The sequence below is a fragment of the Neovison vison genome, chromosome 1, assembly GCF_020171115.1.
Source record: "Neovison vison isolate M4711 chromosome 1, ASM_NN_V1, whole genome shotgun sequence".
In the NCBI taxonomy this organism is placed as follows: domain Eukaryota; kingdom Metazoa; phylum Chordata; class Mammalia; order Carnivora; family Mustelidae; genus Neogale; species Neogale vison.
Window position 1 is genome coordinate 106585571 of NC_058091.1, and position 27392 is coordinate 106612962.

Genomic DNA, 27392 nt, shown 5'->3' on the forward strand with positions numbered 1-27392 from the left:
GGACCACAATATAGTTATATATATATATATATATATATATAGCTTTTTTAAAAAAATATTTTATTTATTTATTTGACAGAGAGAGATCACAGGTAAGCAGAGAGGCTGGCAAAGAGAGAGAGAGAGAGAGAGAGAGAGAGAGGGAAGCAGGCTCCCTGCTGAGCAGAGAGCCCGATGCGGGACTCGATCCCAGGACCCCAAGATCATGACCCGAGCCGAAGGCAGCGGCCCAACCCACTGAGCCACCCAGGCGCCCCAGGGATGGTTCTTTTTGAGAGCTGTGAAGGAAGGCTCTATTCCAGGTCTCTCTCCTTGTCTTCTAGAGAATGACCTGCTTGTATTTTTACATTGTCTTCCTTCTGTATGTCTTTCCGTGTGTCCTAATTTCCCCTTTTCTTTTTCTTTTTTTTTTTTTTTAAGATTTTATTTATTTATTTGACAGAGAGAAATCACAAGCAGACGGAGAGGCAGGCAGAGAGAGAGAGAGAGAGGGAAGCAGGCTCCCTTTGAGCAGAGAGCCTGATGCAGTACTCGATCCCAAGACCCTGAGATCATGACCTGAGCCGAAGGCAATGGCTTAACCCATTGAGCCACCCAGGCGCCCCTTCTAATTTCCCCTTCTCATGAGGATACTGGTCATACTAGATTATGGCCTTATCTAATGACCTCAGTTTAACTTCATTACCTCTTTAAAAGACTCTTATCTCCAAATAATTCACAATCTGAGATACTGGAAGTTATAACGCCAAAATATAAAATCTGTAAGAACACAATTCAAACCATTACAGAATCCATAATGTACTTCACTCAGGTCAATTTGAAGAACTGGAGAAGAGAGGAAGAAACTAGAGTGGATCTGGAGAGGTGCAGAAACTTATAATTCATTGTATACTGTAGCTTACCATACTGTATTCAGAAAAGCAAGTATTTCTTTGATCATATTATCTGCTTTCTTTACTTAAAAATTCTCCAGTCAGTCTCCATTGCATATGATATAGTTCACAGTTCTTACTGTGGCATTTGATGACCTATACAACCTGACTGCCATTGCATTTGCAGACTGTATCCTCACTCTTTCCTACATAAATGGTTTCAAATATACATTATTTCTTCCTTTCCTCCTTTGATACTATAACTTACTTAAGGAGTATCCTCCTATCATAATCTAAGGAAAAACAATGTTAGTATGGTGGAGGCTTTGTATCCAGTTGAAAAAATATTTGTTAATGTGTGGGTTTCACTCCTACATGTCAGTTTTCTGAAGTCTCATTCACTATTCTTAAATCCACTATGCTCTTTTTCAAAACTCACTATAATTTATTATATGTTCACATGGCTAAACATAAACAATAGCTGGTAAATAATTCAATAGTAACCTAAGATGTTTTCATCTGTTCTATTTTATTTAGATCTGTACAACTCTCAATATAGGAGCTGCCTTCCCCAAAATCAAAGTGCCAAACCAACAAATTCTCCATGAAACAGTTCCAGACAGCTCCAGGAGGACTGGTAGAGTTCATGCAATTTACTTACAAATCAGAATGTACACTAAGAGTATAAGACTAAGACAGGAAATGAAGAATTCTGTTGTTGTTTTTTAAAGGCAGGGATGTATTCTTAATTGATAGGCATGTAAAAAACAAAAACAAAAACAAAAAAAAAACTTTGAAGGCCCATACTCGAGCAGGTCAGAAGAACCTAATCATTTCTGTGTTTGAATTTTTTTTTTTAAAGATTTTATTTTTATTTATTTATTTGAGAGAGAGAGACAGTGAGAGAGAGCATGAGCGAGGAGAAGGTCAGAGAGCGAAGCAGACTCCCCATGGAGCTGGGAGCCCGATGTGGGACTCGATCCCGGGACTCCAGGATCACGCCCTGAGCCGAAGACAGTCGTCCAACCAACTGAGCCACCCAGGCATCCCCTGTGTTTGAATTTTAAATTCTACCTCTCTCCAAGAATGAAGGTAGATATTAAGTAGGACTTTAAAAAGGTAAAAAAGAAAATCCCACATAATATGTATTAAATACAAGTTCTATTATTATAACACTATACTAATATAAAAGTACCATGATATATAATGATATGATCATGTAATATATGCAATGATGTTTATAAGTAACATATGGTATATAACATAATTAATATAAAACACATCCATAATTATGATAAATATACCAACAGACATGGATAAAATGCAACATCACACTCTTAGATTTGAGTTTGCCAGTTTGCACCACTATTTTTGGTTCTTTCAACACCTCATGCTTAAATACATCTGTGGTATTCAAGAGTGGAGCAACAGATGTATACCTGTGTGTTTTTCCTCTTGATATACTGCATGCTGTTTTTAATCAGCTTAATATTGCTACCTGGTCCCATTTTAACTTTCTTTTCTTTCATTAAAAGATGAGCAACAGCTGTAGCTAATTTCTCACTCAAATAGTTTCTAGTATATGTGCTTCTTCAAATCTTTATTATGTCAGTGTATATTTCACCTGATTTAAGCATTTTTATTTTCCTTCTTGCTTGTGGTAAGCAATCACACATTTCTTTTTTAAAAGGGGCATGCTGCTCTGCAGAACATCTTGTCTTCCTTATTCTAAAAAATAATGAGCTCAGTTACTTTTTCATGGAGGGTATTTGTTTCACTCTTTCTGAGAGCACTTCATCATGGGCTGAGTGCAACCTTGCTCTTCTTTTTCCTACAGTTCCATGAAAGCACGTGAGGAAAGATGCTTTTTCTACATTCACTTTTAAGGGTAATGTCATTTAACAGAAATGAAATAAAAGAGTAGAGAGCTGGGAGTGCAATGTGTGCATACCATTTATCTTTATTTTAAGGAGTATGTTAATGGTCAAAGAAATTATGGTGACAGCATTCTTGAATTGAGTTAAACTTAAAATTAAAGATATGTTTTTCCTTTTTACCTCTAGTGGTATATTTTAAAAGTATAAAAAATAAAATTAATGGAGCCCCACTGTTCTTTTATTTTTTTTTTTAAGATTTTATTTATTTGACAGAGAGAGACAATGAGAAAGGAAACATAAGCAAAGAGGGTGGTGGAAGAGAGAGAAGCTAACTCCCTGCAGAGCAGGGAGCCCTACATGGGGCTCGATCCTAGGACTGTGGGATCACGACCTGAACCAAAGGCACATGCTTAATGACTGAGCCACCTAGGCACCCCACCATTCTTGTTCTTTATAGATAACAATCAGACATGAAGGCATATTCATATTATTTCCCAATACTTCAAATAAATCAAAAACTTGTAAAGAAATATTTCTGAATTTAGAGAATTTAGACCAGATACAATCAGCTACTTTTGGGTAAAAATTACAAGCCACAAACTGTAGGCAAATTGCAAAAAAAACATCAGATAACATGAAAGAAAGTGATTTTTTAGTTGTTCAAGATCCTTAAAGTAACCTGTAATGAGGCTAGTGAAAAATAGGTATTCTTGGAATATTTAAATGTTTTGCATTTAATGTTTTCTTTAAAGAGGATTTTATGTATGTTGTCACTATTAAAACACAGACTGGACATATTATAATAGAAAAAAATGATCATGTCAGGAGGCAGATTGTGGTTGTAATCTTGCCTTCTGTTAAAAAGAGAACTGCAGGCTCCAAATGGGGTCATTTAGTCCAAGTCAACAGAGCAAGAGTTAATACTTAACCTAACTGCAGTTTTAACCCCCTAGAAGTGTAACATTTGACCAGTCAACATGGAATTTCCTGCTCAGTTCTAGGAAATTTACTGATAGACCTTTTCTATTCTCCTTTGGAGGGAAACGTTGCCTAAACAATGTACTCCCTGCTAATAAATTCCCTTTTTTCTGCCTTGAAAACCCCTTCTTTGTTTAGCTCAGCAGAAAATCCCTCTGCTTGCTAGATGGGATGCTCCCCTATTCAAGAATTATTTAATAAGGACAATCAGATCTTCATATTTACTCGGCTGAATTTTTTTAAACATTTCCTACTGACTAACAGTGTGATCTTGAGGAAGATATCTACCTTTTTTTTTTTTAAAGATTTTATTTATTTGACAGACAGAGATCACAAGTAGGCAGAGAGGCAGAGAGAGAGAGAGGAAGGAAAGCAGGCTCCCTGCTGAGAGGACCCTGGGATCATGACCTGAGCCAAAGGCAGAGGCTTTAACCCTGGGATCAAGACCTGAGCCAAAGGCAGAGGCTTTAACCCCCTGAGCCACCCGGGTGCCCCAGAAGATGTCTACCTTCTTGAACCTTAGCTTTCAAATGTGCAAAATGAGTGTTATGGACTGAATTATGTCCACTGCGACTTCATATGTTGACGTCTTAACTCTCAAAGCTTAATAATGTGACTATATTTGAAGACAGGTCTCTAAAGAGGTAGTAAGTTAAAATGAGATCATTAGGTTGGGCTATAATCCAACATGACTGATAAAAGAAAAAGAAATTAGGGCACAGATTCACACAAAAGAATATGATGTAAAGACACAGGGAGAAGATAACCATCTCCATGTGAAGGAGAGAGGTCTCTAAAGAATCAGTCCTGCAGATATACTGACCTCACACTTCCAGGTTGCAGAATTGTGAGAAAATAAATTTCTGTTGTTTAAGCAACCCCATCTATGGTACTTGCTATGGCAGCTTGACCAAATAAATATAATGGGCTTTATGAATCTTACTATAACTACATACAGTTACCTGTTTATAAAGCATCTGGCACAGGGTAGTTGCTTAATGTGTGCTAATTAATATTGTTCTTACTGCTGATAGTCTTTTATTGGGCAGGTCATTTGTAATTCCTATCTTTATCTTATCATAAATATACAGTTCTTTCAGGGTTAAGAGATCAGATTATATTATGTTTCTATAGCATGGATCATAGGATCTATGCCTTAAAACTTATTCATAGGTTTGGTATAAGAGCAGCCTTAGAATTGTCCCATTTTTTTTTTTAAACTATGTCATTTTCTGTTTAATCTATATCTCAGTTTTGCATCTGGGAGATGTAGAAATATTCAGAATTGTTCTTAACAATAAATAAATTCATATAGGTAATAAAATTACTACCTGACACATAATTGGTATTTAATCAACCTTAAGTATGATTACTGTGTTCTCAATGATTTTATCACTTTTTCAACATATCGCAGGCCAGGAAAGTTTCTTCTGGTGTACCCTTCTGTTTCTTACGTCACTTCTTATCTGTATTTCCTTGATGGGGCAAAATATGTTTTTCATAACTTATTTTTACTATTGCCCTGATACTCATACACCTGCTCCCCCTCCAGATAATGGTAGTCTCTGCCCAGGAAAATTGTTATCTTGGCTAAGATAGCATTGCCCAAAGTGCACTGTCCCCAATGTTACTCAGGAGATTAAAATGCTAAAGAAAAATATTAAAGGATTCTGTGCTCATATTTTGAGTTAAGCAAAGAAAATAACATTCTATCAAATATCATCTTAGTGATCTTAAAAAGCTCCTGTGCATTTTGAGCAAAGGAGATATGTGTGATGCAGACTTTCCTCAATTTAGTTGCTACTACACTGTTTTTAGGTCAGTTTTCCATAAAAATATGAAATTATTCAAGAAAATAGAATCAGGAAATTGACTGAAGGAGGGTAGAATATCCTTAAAACCTCTCAAATAACTTCTTTTCCAGTCTCTCTTTTGGGCCTCGGCTTTCCTCTTTACTGGTTTTAAACAGATAATTATTATCACTAAATAGTAATCTACTGTCACATGCAAATAACTTATTTTAGTCTACATACTGGATTAGGACTGTGGTTTTTGTGTTTTAAAGCACCATTTAATTTAAAAAATAGTGTAGGGAGGCAAAATGCATAATATAAAGGCATTAATTCTATATTAAGAATTAAGCCTTATGATAAATCAAAGAAGGAAAATTAGGGGAGAATGTCATTTTCACTTATCCAGATTGATAAAATGATACCTAATGTTGGTGAAAGTGTGGGGATAGAATCACCTTCAATCACAGCTTTTGGGAATGTAGTAATATATATGTTCATTTTTCTATCTTGACTGTGGTATAATGAATCATTTTAATTTTCTTCTTTATATTTTCCTGAATGTTTCAAATTTTCCACAGTGAACACGTTTAACTTTGTTTATTAAAAGAAATACTGGGGTGCCTGGGTGGCTCAGTGGGTTAAAGCCTCTGCCTTCGGCTCAGGTCATGATCTCAGGGTCCTGTAATCGAGCCCCGCGTCAGGCTCTCTGCTCAGCAGGGAGCCTGCTTCCTCCTCTCTCTGCCTACTTTTCTGCCTGCTTGTGATCTCTGTCTCTCAAATAAATAAAATCTTTAAAAAAAAATGAAAGAAATACCACTTTTTTTTCTGATTTCTCTCATTTGAAAATAATATGAAGGTTTCATGGCTTCTTTGTAAAGCTGCTTATATAACTTCATTGATAATATAACCCGTGTAACATTCTTTCCTCAGTACTATTTTAGGACATAGAAAAAAGACAGAATGGCTTGCTAAACATTAATTTGGATCCAATCACAATAACCTCAACTTTAAAAAGGCAAAAACAATATCCAGAGGAACAATATTTATGATATTAAGTGTAAAAAATATATAGGCATGTATTACCTGATGAGCAGTGTATACTTCTCTCCATCATCTACTTTAACAGTACTGTTAATGCTTCTCAATTTTGCTTCACCAACACAGAAAAAGTAGTACTATAAGAGAGGAAAAAAAAAGGTTTTCTTCAGTTTGTCACTATGAAATTAACACCTATTACTTGTATTGGATTTAGAATTTTCTAATAATTTTTATTGTGCTCTGAAGAAAAGAAGTCTGAAACTTAGAGAAGTGACAGTGCAAGGAATAGAATAAAGGCTAGAATTAAAATAAATAAATGTGTATTATATACACAAACAGGCATCATACAAGTGCATTCATCTGTGCATGCACACAACACACACACACACACACACACACACACACACTTCTGGTCTCTTCACCATTATTCTGAGGAATATGTTTGAGAAAGACTGCTTTTTCTACTAGCAGGAAGTATTATTGGCAAGTTTCCTTATATATTACCAAACTGAGCAATGTGAAGACCAGTGAATATAATCTAGAAGGTGATATTTATCTAGAAGGTGATGTGAAGGTTCCAGGGAAGGGAACCTTAAAGATTACAGACATTAACCATTCATTCTAAGATTCCTGAGGCTTGGAGGAAGGAGAGTTTTTGTCAGATTACTACTAATTGAGCCAACTAAGTTACAGCTTAAAAGGAGGCAGATCATGTCTATAACAGATACATTTGATCAGGACCTGCTGGGAATTCCACAAGGAATTCCACCCACTTAACAGCATGTGCTTACATGTATACTAGTTATATGATAGCTATTCTTCCAAGTAAGGGACTTATCATTTGTACAGGAAATCGGTAACCTGCATATATGTTAAAGAAACACAGTTGCATAGTGTTTCCTAACTCCTGTGCATCTAGCCATATATCTGTGTCATATGTGTATGTGTGTGTATATATTTTTTTCTTTTTTTACAGGTAGAGTAGGGGGACAGGGACCAACAGAGAGGGAGAGAGAATCTTAAGGGGGTTCCATGCCCAGTTCCATAACCACTGTTGGTGGGAATGCAAGTTGGTGCAGCCACTTTGGAAAACAGTGTGGAGGTTCCTCAAAAAGTTAAAATAGAACTACCCTATGACCCAGTAATTGCACTACTGTGTATTTACCCCAAAGATACAAATGTAGTGAAAAGAAGAGCCACATGCACCCCAATGTTCATAGCAGCAATGTCCACAACAGCCAAACTATGAAAGGAGCCGAGATGCTCTTTAACAAATGAATAGATAAAAAAGATGTGGGTTCATATAAACAATGGAATATTACTCCACCATCAGAAAGGAAGAATACCCACCATTTGCACCAGCATGAATGGAACTGGAGGGATTATGCTAACTGAAATAAGTCAAGCAGAGAAAGACAATTATCAATATGGTCTCACTAATATGTGGAACATAAGGAATAGTATGGAGGACATTAGGAGAAGGAAGGAAAATCTGAAGGGGGAGAATCAGAGGAGGAGATGAACCATGAGAAACTATGGACTAAGGAGACAAACTGAGGGTTTCAGGAGGGGTGGGGGATGGGTTAGCCCAGTAATGGGGATTAAGGATCTAAAACTTTCCATATGTAGTCTTAAGATAAATATTATATTATATATTCTAATTCTACAATATCTGGCCATTGCAAAAGATTCCTTTCCTTTACAGAATTATCTACTGTGGGTTTTTCAAAAACAAGGTGACTTGCATGAACTTTGCAGAGAAATTAGTTGCATACCATTTGGCTACACGTTCTTCTCAAGCCCTGTGCAACTAAGTAAAAGTCAGTGTTTATTAATTCCTACTCTGTTCCTAGTATACAACCAATGTGACCAGAGACAACATTTAATATTTTTAACAGCACAAATAATGATTTAGCTGCTTCTTATATATAATATTTGGAGTTCTACATTGTTAGTGAAGATAATTATTTAAACTTAAATGATTATGTACTGACCAACAGTACATAACATAACATACACAACAGTACATAACAGTACATACACAACAGTGCATTTGTGTGTGTGTGTGTGCACGTTTGTAAGGAGGTTAGTCTCCTTACTTTGTTCAACTACATCAGAAAATGCTTGTTCAGGTACTACTAAGTCTTATTAATTCCCTATTATCTTCAGGACAGTCAAAGTTTAGCATATATAAAATATTTAATGAACAGCTCTATTATTCTCACTTGAATTTTTCTTTTATTATACTTGGCTCTTTTATGATATATATATTTATGATATATTGATATATATATTATACATGTGATATACATATAGACACAAAGTACTATTTATTGAGTGATTACTCTGCATCATGGATTTTTAAAAACACCTTATAAGTAATAACTGATTGCTTCCTACAAAACAAAATAAAACCCAAACAAACAAAAATCTATGAAGTGGAAAATGAGATGAAGTTGTTTACCCCTCTCCAGGGAGGTAGTGATTTGCGAAACAGCTATAAGTCTGGAAACTGGTATTTGGTTATCTAGTTCTTACTTCCTTGTTATTAGAAAGAGCCAATAAAATGTTTTTAAAAATTATTTCAAAAAAAATTTTAAATTAAAATAAAAATTAAGTTTCATATTTTTAAACCTTGCTAAAACTTAAATTTCTTTAAAAAAAGTTGACTAAAAATTCTGCATTTCTAGAATAGGTCTTAAATTATGATCACGGTAAAAGTTCAACCATAAATACATCTTTTTGTGAAAATTGTAATGTAAATGCATTCCCCGTATGATTATACTTTTAAAATAGGTGAATAAATTGGAGCATCGTCTCACAAATCATAGCGGAACAAGGAAAATCTTAAAATCATGAAGACAGAATAACATTGAAATTTCCTTTAAATCTTTCCAAGAAAGCATTGATGTGAGTGGAAAGAACATGAATTTTGGATTTACACAACAAAGGAAAAATTCCTTATCTACCATTCTTAAAAGTTCCAAGAGGATGTATAATATCAAACTCCGTGAAAAGCAAGATTTTTGTAAGATGCAAAAAGAAAATACCTAAACTTCACTTTTGATTACTATGTCCCAGGCATCTCTCTATGTGTTTATATGCATTTACTTTATTTACTCATTATATTGCATTATCTTCACAATATTTATTCATTTACTAATTTAAACCTCACAACAATCTTTATTACCCTTATCTTACAACTGAATAAATTTAAGCACAAAGCGCTTAAGTGACAGGCAAAGTCTCAAAGCTCCTAAGTGGCAAAGTTGGGTTCCAAACTCTAAGTCTAGCACCAGAGCCCATGACCTTAATACATTTTCTTAAGATGGAGACTAACACATAATTTTCAGTCAATAAACGATAGTAATTATTATTATAGACATATCAATATATATCCTTTGTCATAAGCCCTAAAGGAAAGAAACTCTACACATCTTTCTACACATAATGGTTTTCTAATTCCTCACTGTCTTGATATGACCTATTGTGAATTTATTTTTATCCATTTGAAAGTGAAAGAAGTCTCCCGTGATTCATTGTTTCATAAAACATTCTCATCCACAATCCTGCAAGTCTCTGGTAATTCCTCATCATGTCTCTGGAGATGTTCACAGTGGTGAGAGGAGCTAGCTGAGATAGACACTCAGTTAATGGGAGTTGAGTCTGCAGCAGAAAAATGTGCTGAGGAAAAACATTTTAAATGTGGCTAATGCTCAATATTACGTGTTTTATAACTTTTTTACATTTGGTCTCATATTTAATGGAAAATTTTGGTCTTATTGAGGAAAATGCTATAGAGCAGGAATCAGCAAACTTTAAGGGTAAGACTGATGTTTGATGATTCATTAATGTATTCTATTTATTACATAATTCTATTTTCTTACTCCTGTCCTTAATATTATCTGTAAAAAATGGGAAACAATAAGAAGAAAACAAAGAGTATTTTATTTACCACCAAATCCTCAGAACTTGGTAAAATGACTGGTAATAGATAAATGGTCAATGAATGAGTAAACATATACATGAATGAATAAAAATACTAACTGTTACATCCAGCTGGTATTTATTAATGACATCAGATTTTGTACTAGATAATGTATGTGTGTTGTAACACTTAAAGATGAACATTTAAAGAAAATCAAACTGGAATATGGCTTATTTAAATTATAAGGTATAACTCACCCTTCCATGAAAATTCACATATTATATCACATCATGAAAGAAATGATTGATAACATAGCACAATGTTTCATATATTAGACTGTGTTGAGTTAATTACCTCACTGCAGTGATGAATTTGATGACTTACTATATCTGGGCAAGTACCACAGAAATATGAGTTGATTTATTAAGGCAGAATGGGGTTGAAAGAAGAGTACACTTTCAACTTTTATAATTCAGTGTTCGGTAGCTGTATGATCTTGGACTTTCGTAAAAAGTTGTTATAAAGGCTATTAAGTGTTAAATCCATGATCTCAAACTTTTTAATCTCAGAACCTCTTTGCACTCTTAAAAATTATTGGGGACCCCAAAGAGTTTTTGTTTACTGGGCAGTATCAATATTTATAATATTAAAAATTAAAGCACATATTTTTAAAATACAAAAATGTCTAAGTACACATTACATTAGTGATCAGAAAGATGACATGTTCATATGCCATGGAGCCTCTGGAAAACTCACTGTACACTTATGAGAGTGACTGAAAAAGGCAAATAATATAATTTTTATTAAAGTAATCTTCCCTTATGGATCCTCTGAAAAAATTTTGGGGCTCCCAGATCACATCTTCCATTAAAGCTATAAAAAACAGCAGTTACTATCACTGTGATAATGGGAAACATCAAAGCAGAAAAAAGGTTAAAAATATAGAGAAGAGATTGAAAGCTATTCAAAGTATATACTATTTTGATATACAAATACTGAACACAAAATTACAAAAACAGAACATACAGCCTACTGGTGATTGTAAAAGATAATTTAACATAAAATTTTATTTTGATAATAACCACTAAAGTGAAGAATCAGAACTTTCTAAAATTCCTTTAAATGAAATAAATGTAATGACTTACCTTTAAAGTACCATTTTCAATACATAATTGAATAAAAAACCCATCTACTGAATCTGAGTCTTGTTTGAGATAGAGCAGGAGTCCATAGGGGTTGAAGGTCTGAAATTCTAGTGACATGTTGTTCTGTGGATTTAACAACACATTCTGAAATTCTAGATAGGAATCTCCATAATAACAAGCACAACTGAAACCTGCAGAGTCAGAAAGAAAATACAATTTAGTTTGGAATTGAATATTCAAAAGTTGGGTTTCCTATTAACATTAGCATAATATCTTCTGAAGTGGCTCATACTTGACTCTTTCTATTAGGAGCCCAGGCACTTGTTTCTTTTGCCACAGTCACAGTGGTATGCCATCACTTCTGTGTAATGGGGGCTTCATGATCAAATCTGACTGGAAGGCAGCGATGTCTAGCTGATTAATCTTCAACAGTGCATTCAGTTATGCTTTATGTTACAGGTCAACTGAAATAGGAACATTTTCTAAAGATGTCCTTATTCACTGTATATTTAACATGTTGGTTCCAAATTATGATTTTGGTCATTACTGTTAATTTAATTGGGTGGCTTTTAAGGGCTGACAAGAAATTATTGAGAAGTAAAGAAACTGTCATCTTTTTGTAGCAATATTGTTTTATCCACACTTCCTTAAAAATCATCACTCCCTCGTTCTCTTTCCTTTTCTCATCTTCTGAATGAACATATTTCAATTAGCCTCAATATTTCAAGTGAAATATAGACACTCTGATTACTTTGACAATTTACATTCTTAAATGTATAAGTATATGATTAATGAAACCTAGTAAGCTTATTTCCTGAATAAGTTACTTTACATTGTTAAAAGTTACTTTTGTTTGATAAAAACTTGACTGTTTGATTATATTTCTGTAAAAATGGGTATGAGTTTTCTCCTATCATTTCCTCCCTTCTTCTCCTCCTCCTGTGATACACAGACACATAAACTCCCTTTAAAACTTCCAAGTTACTTTTCTACAATTAATATAAAAGATTATTCATGAAACTGTGAGTTTTAGTTTGCTGTCTACCATAAAACTCTTCTTAAAATTGATGTATATTTTAAATCTTTTATAGAATTTATGTTCTATGTGGAGTATTTTTTTATTTTAAATTTTCAATAAAGCTTTAGAAATAGTGTGATAAGTTTTCAAACTTGTAAAACACTCTAATGAAATAATCAGCTAACTCTAAAGAATTTCCTCTTTTAGAGAGAAAGAAGAAATTTCAAAATACTTCCAGAAAACACGTGTGCTTTGCAGATATAAAGCATATGGGGTTTTTTTAATAAAAAAAATTCATTAGTGAAGTTGGCTCAAAGATTGAAAATATTAACAAAGTACATTTAATTTGGTATCTTCACTGTTTTAGTTGTTATGTGAAACAAGCAGATATTTATTCCTTGTAGAGTTTAATGATGATTTGAATGCACAGTATAATAAAATTTCACATGTTAAAAATTTTAAAAGTTTCAGCCATTTATTTGAATGAATTGGGAATGGAGACAAATATCCATTTGATTTAAAGTTCAGAATGTGGGGGTGCCTGGGTGGCACAGTCATTGACATCTGCCTTCAGCTCAAGTCATGATCCCCAGGGTCCTGCTCACAAGCAGTGGGGGTGGATAGGGGGAAGCAGGTCCCTGTTAACCAGGAAGACTGCTTCTCACTCTCCCACTCCCCCTGCTTGTGTTCCCTCTCTCGCTGTGTCTCTGCCAAATAAATTAATTCTTTTAAAAAAATTAAAGTTCAGAACATGAAAGAGCATAAACTGTTTTCAGACAAAAACTAATATTACAACATGAATAGACCCAACATTGGTGAAATGAAGAAACTACTATTTATTTTTAAGCACTTTGGAAAGATACAGTCCAACTAACAAGAGCAAACTCAAAAGTCTTTTAATTTTGTCATGTTTTGTCTTTTTATGGACTAATTTTTTTTTCAGCTTGTAAACCTTTATTTCATCTATAACATCACTAAGCAAGAGTTTAAAATCAACCTAATGGTGGTTTCCAGAGGGGAGGGGTGGGAATGGCTGAAATAGGTGAAGGGGATTAAGAGTACACTTAGCATGATGAGCTCTTTTTATGGACTAATTTTTATAACTAAAACTTAAGTGGTTTTGTCATGTGACCAGTGCTTTATATAAAAACCCACACATGCATCCATCTGTAAGCTACATGAGGTCAAGAGCCATATATGTTTGGTTCACCCTTCTGTTCCTGATTTTCTTAAGCATGTGAAACCTTACTATGTCTTATAGAAACTATAACTGTTTTTGTTTAAACGTGTTTGGAAAACTGAACTGCCATGTTTGGATAAAAATACCAGGCAATATTTTACATAGATTCATAGTAATTTGACCATACTTCTAGTGCTTCCTCTTCACATGTATGAATACAGATTTTGTTTTACATTATTAGCAAAGACTTAGTCAAATAAAAAGAGTGGTGATAGTAATCACCCAACAGTTTTGTGAAGAAAGATTAATTGTACAGATCATTTCCAGTAATGATGGGCTGGAGTAAAATAATAATGCCACACATTTTTCATTATCTAGAATTAAATCGTAAGTTCCTGCCTTTCAGTCTTCATTTTTACAAACAGAAGAATCTTTATCTGAATTGTATGTCCTCATATCATAATTATACCCATGAATGAGTCTGTATGCTTCTGATACGTATACAGAAAGCCCAATTCAAAGTAGCTTCAGCAATAAAGAAATTCAGTGGCTTAAGTAAAAGCAAGTTCAAGGATAAGGTGGATTTTCAGATGGACTCTAAAAAGTTCAGCTTGTTCCTCATAAGAGGCCTAGATTTCCTCTTTTTCTCATTCTGCTAGTCACATGGGAAGTTCTAATCTCAGACTTGTTTTCTTCTGATTCTAGTATGTGGGAAGTGGTAGTTTTAAATTACCTACTTCCACAGTTGAGTCCAAGCACTCAGTTTCCTATATTTTTCAAGAAAGAAAAGAATTTTCCCAAGTGTAGAATGAATCTTTCCTAGCAATTAAGTGGCTAGAACTGGTCACTGATCAAGTTTTCCACTGGGGAGGATGGGGTGAGTTTCCACTGAGGCCTGCAGGGAGGGGTTCATAGTGAAAAAATTGGTATTCTTCTTGGAAGAATACTTCAAAATCAAATCCCAGTATTTCACCAGATTCATGTCTTATTTCCTGGCTAATAATAGTTGACTGTCAGATTCAAAGACTCAAAGTATCTCTGACATCTCCAAGCTAGAACTCTTTCATCTCCAATTTCCTGCAGCTGCCTCTCCTGAGAAGTTCTTGCCTTCATTTCTAACAGCACATATTGAGTATATGGGTCTAGCCACACACAAAAAAAGTACTTAAAATTTAATTGTTGCTAGGTGGAGAGTTGCCAAAATTTTTTTGACACCTAACTATGTGGCTTTTCCAGTGCTTAGTAACCCACAGCCATTCCCACTGCATGAACATAAAGGAAATTTTAAAGGAGTTTTAGTGAAAAATCAGAAGTCAATAATCCTGTCCTCCCCTACTATACAAAGAAGCGTTTTAAATAGATTAGTAGAATAAATATATTTTAGATGTAAACAATAATACAGACTCTGAGGCATATATAAATATTTAAGTTAGAACAAATAAAATAAAACTCATGTGTATAATATTCAATTCTTTGAAAAGTTATAAACCACTACTCCAGCAGTATATTTTCCTTTTAATAAAATGCATAATTTTTAAAGGTACAGGATTTTTTTTTTTTGGCTTCTTGTTTAGTAGATCACAAACTACTAAACAGATTTTAAAAAACAGACTCTATTTCATGGTTAGCATTCTACATGTAAGATTAACTGTGAAAGTTGGAATCTTAACAGAGAAAACTAAATACCAAGCTTATTTACAACATAGTTTGAAAATGACTCCAAAATGACTCAATAGTTTAAATAAAGGACATGTATTATTTGACCCTACTTCCAATAAATTATTGTTAATATCAGTGTAATCCATGAATAATAGTTCAAAGAGAGAGTATTGCTTTCTGAAGTATGTATTACTAGCTAAATGTTAAATAATTCACAACTAAAATGCAAAATAGCTTTTTATTTATTTCATGTATCTTGGAAGTAGTATCTAGAAAATATTAGTAAACATTTGTGATAGGTGTAAATATGCAAAATTTTCTATTAAACAAAACATTAGGTGAGAAAAGTCTTTATGTATAACAAATGTAATTCATACAGGAAGATATACTAGACCATTTATTAAGAAACACTGAATCTTGATTCTTTGTTCTAACAGCAATCAGGCCAACAACCATATATTAGCTACAGAAACTGTGACTTAGGTCTCTTCATTTATATTATTTCTAGAAAGTGCTTGGATTTTATCACTACAAAATACGTGTTTAATACTTTATACTTCCATGTTCTACAAATTGTGTTTAATTAACCTTAAAATCCAACTTCATACAATCCATTTAAAATCATCTCAATTACTTAATATCTACTAATAAAGCTGGAGCAAAAAAGAAAATTAATATTTACACACTGTTTACTATGTGCCAGGTTTTGTTAAAACTCATACTTCTTAAAATGCTGTTGGTTTTTTTCCTGGCAACTTAAAGTTTTGTGCCAATTGAAAATGCTTTTGTGGAAACTAAGCATGTTTCCAAATAAATTATTAAATATTTGTTTCTTTCATGGATTTTCACAGATTGATTAATCCATGGACTATAAGTCGATGCAATAATTTATAGAGTAGGTATTAATCATATAATGCAAAAAAAAAGTTTATGAAACAATACTGAAGTCAAAAGCCAGAGTATTCAGTTTAAGATTGGTAGACACCTCTCAGTCTAGCCAAAGGAAATGTATGATAAATATGAGCTACAGAGGCAGATTTTAGGAAAATAGATGACTGCAAAGAAAGCTTAGAGAGAACTAACAAATAACTGAATAACTTTTTTCTGAAGGCAATTAACAATCTTTTTGAAAGGAAACACAACACCTATAATCACTATATTTTCCTTTCCCCAGCAAATGGAAATAGATTATCATCAGGGAAAATTCTTTTAACAGCCACCCATAAGGATAGGAAGTAACTCTCAGAATACAAATTAAATCATGACACTCTCCTGCTTAAAAATACTTGTTTTTGCCAGCTGCCTAAGACAGAGTTGCTTAATATGTACTCTGTTTAGAATCTTTCCCACCTTTCTTTTCTCTTTTTGCCTTTTAATGTGCAATACCAATTATTCTAGGATAATTTACAGTGTAGCCATCCTTGCTATACTCATCTGACATTACCAGTTCTGTCATGCATCACCCTTCCTGTACATGGGTTGCTTCCAGGATCATTATCCTACTTCATTGGACACATTGTCAACCCCAAGCCAATCACATGCTGACTTATTAGTACAGTTTTATGTCTTGATTTTGAAAGGGCAAATCTTGCATATTTTCCTTTCTCAGGATTGTGTTGCATACTGCTTGTCTTGTGCCTTTTGATATAAACATTGGAACCAGTTACACATGCAAACATCCTATTAAATTATATAAAAATCCATATTAGTAATTCATTTGAATTCCATGTTTTCATAGAAAAAAACCTGTAACTAATTGATATATTTGTGATACTTTATCTTCCTAGACATGGACATGTATATGTTTTCCTTTTACAAGAGAATCTAAAACATTTTTAATATAATTTTATAACTTCTCTTCATAAAAATCATGTACGTATTTTCTTAGGTTAACTTCTAGAAACCTTAGGAATTTGCTGCTATTTTAAATAGTTTTTTTGTAACATTATGTATTTAGTTAATTATGTTGGTATACTGAAGTGCAATGAACCTGTATACTGAGCAACCTTGCTGAATTCCCCTTAATACTAGATCATTTGTGAGTAGTGAAATTTTTCATTCTTTTGCTCATAATTCTTAAACTATCTTATTAGCCTATTATAGTGCCAGGACTTTCAGAAAAACACTCAACTTATATAATAATAATGAGATTCTTTTTCTTATTTTCAGGAAAGGTTTTTTAAGGCTTTCACCTTTAATGTGATGTTTTGCTCTTCTGAAAGTGGCATCATTTAGCTCATTAAGGAATTTTTTCTTCTGTAGTTTTCTGAAATTTTTAGTAGGACTTAATATTATTTTTATCAGTTTTTCACTTATTGACATGCTTATATTGTAACTTTGATAGTCTAACATTAAACTTTTATTTTATTCCCCAGAATATATCCCATTTGCTTATGCTATGTGTACATACATGAATTTCATTTGCAAGAATTCATGCTTAGGAAATTTGCATCTATGCTGACAACTGAAATTGCTTTTACATTTACATTTTACATTTTCTTTCTTTTTTTTTTTTTAGAATTTTATTTATTTGACACAGAGAGAGAGAGATCACAAGTAGGCAGAGCAGCAGGCAGAGGCAGAGAGAGTGGGAAGCAGGCTCCCAGCTGAGCAGACCCATGAGGGGCTTGATCCCAGGACCCTGAGATCATGATCTGAGCAGAAGGCAGAGGCTTAACCACTAAGCCATCCAGGTGCCCCTACATTTTCATTTTTCATGGTACCCTTTCTGATTTTCATATTAAAGTTTTATTTAGCTTCATTAAATAAACTGGATGACATGAATTTCCATTTTTAATCTTTAAAAGTGTTTTTGTTTACTTGCCACCCAAAATCTGAATCAAACTATAAAACTGTGAATTGTAAAAAAAATCCTAAAATAACTACAAAAGATTTCATTTAACATACTGAGTGGAATCAGAATGCTACAGCAGAAAAAGTAGTGACTTGCAAGGAGATTTAATTTTAGTTTTAATTTGGTCACTTACTCTGTGTTACCTTAGAGAAGGTACTTCACTTCTCTACTACCCCATCTTTACTCATTAAATTAGGTGGCGCCTATTCTAAAATTGTAATTACAACAGGCCCAATTGTAGTTAGGACTCCTGGCTTTAATTATGTACTTTATCACTTAAAATCACAGAATCTTAAATAACTCAGCCTCTTTGAGTCTCTCAGTTTCTTCATCAATACAATGGCAATAACAAAGTTGTTCCTTTATAATATATGTGGAATTGTTAGATAAAAAATTTGCTCTAGTCTTTATGGTAGTCCCCCCCTTATCTGTGGGGGATATGTTCCAAGACCACCAGTTGATGCCTAAAACAAAAGTTAGTACTGAACCCTATATGTGGTATTTTTCCTCTCTATATACATACCAATGACAAACTTTATCAATTAGGTACAGTCAGAGATTAAGAACAATAATAATAAAATAATTGTAACAATATACTATGATAAAAGTTTTATGAATGTGACCTCTGTCTCTCAAAATATCTCATTGTACAGTACTCATCCTTCCTGTGATGATGTGAGATGATAAAATGCCTATGTGATGGGATGAAGTGAGGTGAATGAATGACAGAGACACTGTAATACACACAGTGTTTGGCTACTACTGGCCTTCTGACAGTATGTTAGAAGCAGGATTATCTGCTTCCAGACCACAGTTGACCACGAGTAACTGAAACCACAGAAAGCCTAACTGCAGATAACAGTAGACTACTGTATTCAGGGAAAGAAACGTCTTACAATGAAACATAAAGGTTTTGCAACTAAAACTAATTTTTAAAATAACTGTTACATATATATGCTCTACATTTTTTTCTCAGCCATATATTTAGAAAGGTCTGAAGCACAGGGTATTGCCACATTAAGCAGATCTGGGTAGAACCCTAGGGATTCCAAGGTGGTATGTAGTGGGACTGCTATGAGATTCAAAAGTGTACCTATTTTACCTGTTCACAAGAGCAAAAAATGTGAATAAAACTAAAGATGAGGAGTCAAGATGGCAGAGAAGTAGCAGGCTGAGACTACTTCAGCTAGCAGGAGATCAGCTAGACAGCTTATCTAAAGATTGCAAACACCTACAAATCCAACAGCAGATGGAAGAGAAGAACAGCAATTCTAGAAACAGAAAAACAACCACTTTCTGAAAGGTAGGACTGGCAGAGAAGTGAATCCAAAGCGACGGGAAGTTAGACTGCGGGGGGAGGGGCCGGCTCCTGGCAAGCGGCGGAGCAACGGAGCACAAAATCGGGACTTTTAAAAGTCTGTTCTGCTGAGGGACATCGCTCCGGAGGCTAAACCGGGGTGAAGCCCACGCGGGGTAACAGAAGGATTGAGGGTGTCTGAATGTCACAGAGCTTACAGGTATTAGAACGGGGAAGCCGGCTACAGAGACAGAGCCAAGAGTGAGCTCACAGCTCGGGGCTACCTTGAATGGGTCGCAGCTTGGTGAGCTCAGAGCGCGACCGGTGGTCAGGCAGACAGGAGTTACTGGGTGCTGTTCTCTGAGGGCGCACTGAGGAGTGGTGCCCCGGGCTCTCGGCTCCTCCAGGCCAGAGACCAGGAGGCCGCCATTTTCAATCCCGTCCTCCGGAACTCTATGGTAAGTGCTCCCGAAAGCAAACCCGAGCGGATTATTCAGCCCGGCCCCTGGTAAGGGCCGTGCAATTCCGCCTGGGGCAAAGACGCTTGAGAATCACTATAACAGGCCCCTCCCCCAGAAGATCAACAAGAAATCCAGCCAGGACCAAGTTCACCTACCAGGAGTGCAGTTTCAATACCAAGGAGAGCAGCGAAATTCCAGAGGAGAAGAAAGCAAAACACGAAAGTCATGGCTTTCTCCCCATAATTCTTTAGTCTTGCAGTTAATTTAATTTATTTTTCTTTTTCAATTTTTTTTCTCTTCTTCTGCTAAATTTTTTACGCTTTTCTTTTTTAATGTTTTTTAACTAGTTTATCTATTATATATTTTTTCTTTTTTATACTTTTTCTTTATTCATTTTCATTTTTTAATTGTTTCTATTCTTTGCTTTTTTTTTTTTTTTTCATTATGAACCTCTTTTTATCCCCTTTCTCCCCCCCTCACGATTTGGGATCTCTTCTGATTTGGTTAAAGCATATTTTCCTGAGGTTGTTACCAACCTTTTAATATTTTACTTGATCCTTCATATACTCTTATCTGGACAAAACAAGGCGAAAAAATTCACTACAAAAAAAAAGAACAAGAGGCAGTACCAAAGGCTGGGGACCTAATCAATACAGACATTGGTAATATGTCAGATCTAGAGTTCAGAATGACGATTCTCAAGGTTCTAGCCGGGCTCGAAAAAGGCATGGAAGATATTAGAGAAACCCTCTCAGGAGATATAAAAGCCCTTTCGGGAGAAATAAAAGAACTAAAATATAACCAAGTTGAAATCAAAAAAGCTATTAATGAGATGCAATAAAAAATGGAGGCTCTCACTGCTAGGATAAATGAGGCAGAAGAAAGAATTAAGTGATATAGAAGACCAAATGACAGAGAATAAAGAAGCTGAGCAAAAGAGGGACAAACAGCTACTGAACCACGAGGGGAGAATTCGAGAGATAAGTGACACCATAAGATGAAACAACATTAGAATAATTGGGATTCCAGAAGAAGAAAGAGAGAGGGGAGCAGAAGGTATTGGAGAGAATTATTGGAGAGAATTTCCCTAATATGCCAAAGGGAACAAGCATCAAAATCCAGGAGGTGCAGAGAACCCCCCTCAACATCAATTAAAAATAGGTCCACACCCCATCACCTAATAGTAAAATTTACAAGTCTTAGTGACAAAGAGAAAATCCTGAAAGCAGCCCGGGAAAAGAAGTCTGTAACATACAATGGTAAAAATATTAGATTGGCCCCTGACTTATCCACAGAGACCTACCTGGCAGGCCAGAAAGAGCTGGCATGATATATTCAGAGCACTAAATGAGAAGAACATGCAGCCAAGAATACTATATCCAGCTAGGCTATCATTGAAAATAGAAGGAGAGATTAAAAGCTTCCAGAACAAACAAAAACTGAAAGAATTTGTGAACAACAAACCAGCTCTACAGAAAATATTGAAAGGGGTCCTCTAAGCAAAGAGAGAGCCTAAAAGTAGTAGATCAGAAAGGAACAGAGACAATATACAGTAACAGTCACTTTACAGGCAATACAGTGGCACTAAATTCATATCTCTCAATAGTTACCCTGAATATTAATGGGCTAAATGCCCCAATCAAAAGACACAGGGTATCAGAATGGATAAAAAAACAAAACCCATCTATATGTTTCCTACAAGAAACTCATTTTAAACCCAAAGACACCTCCAGATTTAAAGTGAGGGGGTGGAAAAGAATTTACCATGCTAATGGACATCAGAAGAAAGCAGGAGTGGCAATCCTTATATCAGATCAATTATAGCCAAAGACTATAATAAGAGATGAGGAAGGACACTATATCATACTCAAAGGGTCTGTCCAACAAGAAGATCTAACAATTTTAAATATCTATGCCCCCAACGTGAGAGCAGCCAACTATATAAACCAATTAATAACAAAATCAAAGAAACACATCAACAATAATACAATAATAGTAGGGGACTTTAACACTCCCCTCACTGAAATGGACAGATCATCCAAGCAAAAGATCAACAAGGAAATAAAGGCCTTAAACGACACACTGGACCAGATGGACATCACAGATATATTCAGAACATTTCATCCCAAAGCAACAGAATACACATTCTTCTCTAGTGTACATGGAACATTCTCCAGAATAGATCACATCCTCGGTCCTAAATCAGGTCTCAACCAGTATCAAAAGACTGGGATCATTCCCTGCATATTTTCAGATCACAATGCTCTGAAGCTAGAACTCAATTACAAGAGGAAATTTGGAAAGAACCCAAATACATGGAGACTAAACAGCATCCTTCTAAAGAATGAATGGGTCAACCAGGAAATTAAGAATTGAAAAAATTCATGGAAACAAATGAAAATGAAAACACAACTATTCAAAATCTGTGGGACACAGCAAAGGTTGTCCTGAGAGGAAAATATATAGCGGTACAAGCCTTTCTCAAGAAACAAGAAAGGTCTCAGGGATACAACCTAACCCTACACTTAAAGGAGCTGGAGAAAGAACAAGAAGGAAACCCTAAACCCAGCAGGAGAAGAGAAATCATAAAGATCAGAGCAGAAATCAATGAAATAGAAACCAAAAAAACAATAGAACAAATCAATGAAACTAGGAGCTGGTTCTTTGAAAGAATTAATAAAATTATAACCCCCTGGCCAGACTTCTCAAAAACAAAAGAGAAAGGACCCAAATAAATAAAATCATGAATGAAAGAGGAGAGATCACAACTAACACCAAAGAAATACAGAACATTTTAAGAACATACTATGAGCAACTCTATGCCAACAAATTTGACAATCTGGAAGAAATGGATGCATTCCTAGAGACATATAAACTACCACAACTGAACCAGGAAGAAATAGAAAGCCTGAACAGGCCCATAACCAGTAAGGAGATTGAAACAGTCATCAAAAATATCCAAACAAACAAAAGCCCAGGGCCAGACGGCTTCCCAGGGGAATTCTACCAAACATTTAAAGAAGAATTAATTCCTATTCTCCTGAAACTGTTCCAAAAAATAGAAATGGAAGAAAAACTTCCAAACTCATTTTATGAGGCCAGCATCACCTTGATCCCAAAACCAGACAAGGATCCCATCAAAAAAGAGAACTACAGACCAATATCCTTGATGAACACAGATGCAAAAATTCTCACCAAAATACTAGCCAATAGGATTCAACAGTACATTAAAAGGATTATTCGCCACGACCAAGTGGGATTTATTCCAGGGATGCAAGTTGGTTCAACATCTGCAAATCAATCAATGTGATACAACACATCAATAAAAGAAAGAACAAGAACCATATGATACTCTCAATAGATGCTAAAAAAGCATGTGACAACATACAACATCCCTTCCTGATCAAAACTCTTCAAAGTGTAGGGATAGAGGGCACATACCTCAATATCATCAAAGCCATCAATGAAAAACCCACTGCAAATATCATTCTCAAAGAAGAAAAACTGAAAGCTTTTCCGCTAAGGTCAGGAACATGGAAGGGATGTCCATTATCACCACTGCTATTCAACATATGACTAGAAATCCTAGCCTCAGCAATCAGACAACAAAAGGAAATTAAAGGCATCCAAATTGGCAAAGAAGAAGTCAAACTATCACTCTTCGCAGATGATATGATACTATATGTGGAAAACCCAAAAGACTCCACTCCAAAACTGCTAGAACTTGTACAGGAATTCAGTAAAGTGTCAGGATATAAAATCAATGCACAGAAATCAGTTGCATTTCTCGACACCAACAACAAGACAGAAGAAAGAGAAATTAAGGAGTCAATCCCATTTACAATTGTACCCCAAACCATAAGATACCTAGGAATAAACCTAACCAAAGAGGCAAAGAATCTATACTCAGAAAACTATAAAGTACTCATGAAAGAAATTGAGGAAGACACAAAGAAATGGAAGAGTGTTCCATGCTCCTGGATTGGAAGAACAAATATTGTGAAAATATCTATGCTATCTAAAGCAATCTACAGATTTAATGCAATTCCTATCAAAGTACCATCTATCTTTTTCAAAGAAATGGAACAAATAATCCTAAAATTTATATGGAACCAGAAAAGACTTTGAATAGCCAAAGGAATATTGAAAAAGAAAGCCAAAGTTGGTGGCATCACAATTCCGGACTTCAAGCTCTATTACAAAGCTGTCATCATCAAGACAACATGGTACTGGCACAAAAACAGACACATAGATCAATGGAACAGAATAGAGAGCCCAGAAATAGACCCTCAACTCTATGGTCAACCAGTCTTTGACAAAGCAGGAAAGAATGTCCAATGGAAAAAAGACAGCCTCTTCAATAAATGGTGTTGGGAAAATTGGACGGCCACATGCAGAATAATGAAATTGGACCATTTCCTTACACCACACACAAAAATAGACTCAAAATGGATGAAGGACCTCAATGTGAGAAAGGAATCCATCAAAATCCTTGAAGACAACACAGGCAGCAACCTCTTTGACCTCAGCCGCAGCAACATCTTCCTAGGAACATCACCAAAGGCAAGGGAAGCAAGGGCAAAAATAAACTATTGGGATTTTATCAAGATCAAAAGCTTTTGCACAGCAAGGGAAACAGTTAACAAAACCAAAAGACAACTGACAGAATGGGAGAAGATATTTGCAAATGACATATCAGATAAAGGGCTAGTGTCCAAAATCTATAAAGAATTTAGCAACCTCAACACCCAAAGAACAAATAATCCAATCAAGAAATGGGCAGAAGACATGACATGAACAGACATTTCTGCAAAGAAGACATCCAGATGGCCAACAGACACATGAAAAAGTGCTCCATATCACTTGGCATCAGGGAAATAGAAATCAAAACCACAATGAGATATCACCTCATGCCAGTCAGAATGGCTAAAATTAACAAGTCAGGAAACGACAGATGCTGGCAAGGATGCCGAGAAAGGGGAACCCTCCTACACTGTTTTTGGGAATGCAAGCTGGTGCAACCACTCTGAAAAACAGCATGGAGGTTCCTCAAAATGTTGAAAATAGATCTACCCTATGACCCAGCAATAGCACTACGAGGTATTTACCCTAAAGATACAAACGTAGTGATCCAAAGGGGCACGTGCACCCGAATGTTTATAGCAGCAATGTCCACAATAGCCAAACTATGGAAAGAATCTAGATGTCCATCAACAGATGAATGGATAAAGAAGATGTGGTATAAATACACAATGGAATACTATGCAGCCATCAAAATAAATGAAATCTTGCTATTTGCGACGACGTGGATGGAACTAGAGCGTATCATGCTTAGCGAAATAAGTCAAGAGGAGAAAGACAACTATCATATGATCTCCCTGATATGAGGAAGATGTGATATGATGCAACATGTGGGGGTTAAAGGGTAGGAGAGAAATAAATGAAACAAGATGGCATTGGGAGGGACAAACCATAAGTGACTCTTAATCTCACAAAACAAACTGAGGGTTGCAGCTGGCCACAGGGAAAAGTACAAAAGAAAAATCATGCTCCCCAAAATTGTGGGACATAGATACATAGATAAAAGGGAGACCATGCAAGTTAAAAAATACATAGAAAATATGATTTTATACACATACACATATATATACACACACATATAAATGAATATATATGTACACACACACACACACACACACACACACACACAGATATATATGGAGTGCTGAGAGCAGGCTTCCCAAAAATATGCCAGAGTGGCATACTGATTATTTTGAGTTAAAGTTATTTGAGAAACAGCTGGTGCAAGTAGGACACTCTGACCTTCTTCTCTGTCCCACTGAAAGTAGGAAATAAATCTCCAATGTTAAAGGTAACTTCCCTGCACAAGTAAATAGAGAGACATACCAAAGTCAGAAAACTGAGGGCCAAGGAGCCTACGGAAATAAACTGTTTAGTTTCTTTAATAATTAGTACCCAAGCCTAAGTTTCTTTGTCTTGTCAGTTCTTCACAAATTTATTGCTTCTTGTCTAAAAGGTACATAAAGGGATGCCTGGGTGGCTCAGTTGGTTGGACGACTGCCTTCAGCTCAGGTCATGATCCTGTAGTCCCGGGATCGAGTCCCGCATTGGGCTCCCAGCTCCACGGGGAGTCAGCTTCTCTCTCTGACCTTCTCCTCCCTCATGCTCTCTCTCACTGTCTCTCTCTCTCAAATAAATAAATAAAATCTTTAAAGATAAATAAATAAATAAAATAAAATAAAAGGTACATAAATACCTTGCTCTGGGGATCTCACATATATATATACGAGACTTTTGTGTATATGAAATTAAATTTGTTTTTTCTCTTGTTAATCTGCCTTGCATCAATTTAATTATGAGACCAGCTGAAAGAATCAAGAGGGATAGGAGAAAATTTCCCCCTCCCATCAATGTGTACACACACACACACACACACACAGAGTCTTTAATTTGCACTGATGGAAGTGGTTCTTGCATTAAAAAACATTTCCCTCAGGTGTAACAGGTTAGAGAATTTATTTTGAAAACAGCTACTTCTAGGAAACTCTAAAAGACTTACTGGCCACTGACACTTTAGTATGAATTTTACTGACATGGAAGTTCATCATTTTAAAATAAGTCAAGGCATAAAGTATATGCATATGTCATGTTTCCTCACTTATTTGTACTGTGTGACATTTTTAAGCCACTGCTAGTCCTTTTGGAATTAAGTATAAAAAAAAAAAGAAGAGATGATTCCTTTTTTTGTTATAAGATTATTGGGGGGTAGGGGAGGAAGGTTACAAGCCAAAAAAGTGAAGAGCCAGAAAAATCAGGATAAGAAGACTGCTAGGGGTCGTAACCATCCTGGAAGTAGCATTAATGGAAAGCTGAAAAACAAACACATGAAATACAGAGTTCATTTTCCACAGATCCATTTTGAAACTACTACATATCATGAAAATTCCAGTGGTCTAACAGAAACACATTATATTACTGAAAGATCATCTGGTCAAGAGCAATTCTAATGGCTGGGGCACCTGAGTGGCTCAGTCAGCTAAGTGTCTGACTCTTGATCTCAGCTCAGGTCTTGATCTCAAGGTGGTGAGTTCAAGCTCTATACTGGGCTCCATGCTGGGCATGGAGCCTACTTAAAAAATAAATAAATAATTAAAAAAAATACATATACATATATGAACATGGAATGTTCATATGATAAGCATATTGGACCTGGACTGAAGACTGGAACAGGGAATCGTTACCTCATAGTTGTGCAAATTTGGGGCAAAATA

General features: G+C 35.2%; 1 protein-coding gene across 1 annotated transcript in view; it reads right to left on the bottom strand.

Moving 5' to 3' along the window:
• Positions 1–27392, bottom strand: part of EYS (eyes shut homolog) — a 1652430-nt gene that overhangs the window by 644099 nt on the left and 980939 nt on the right. Inside the window, 2 exon segments of the mRNA XM_044253753.1 lie at positions 6604–6695; positions 11632–11822. Coding sequence (XP_044109688.1) covers positions 6604–6695; positions 11632–11822 — 283 coding nt within the window.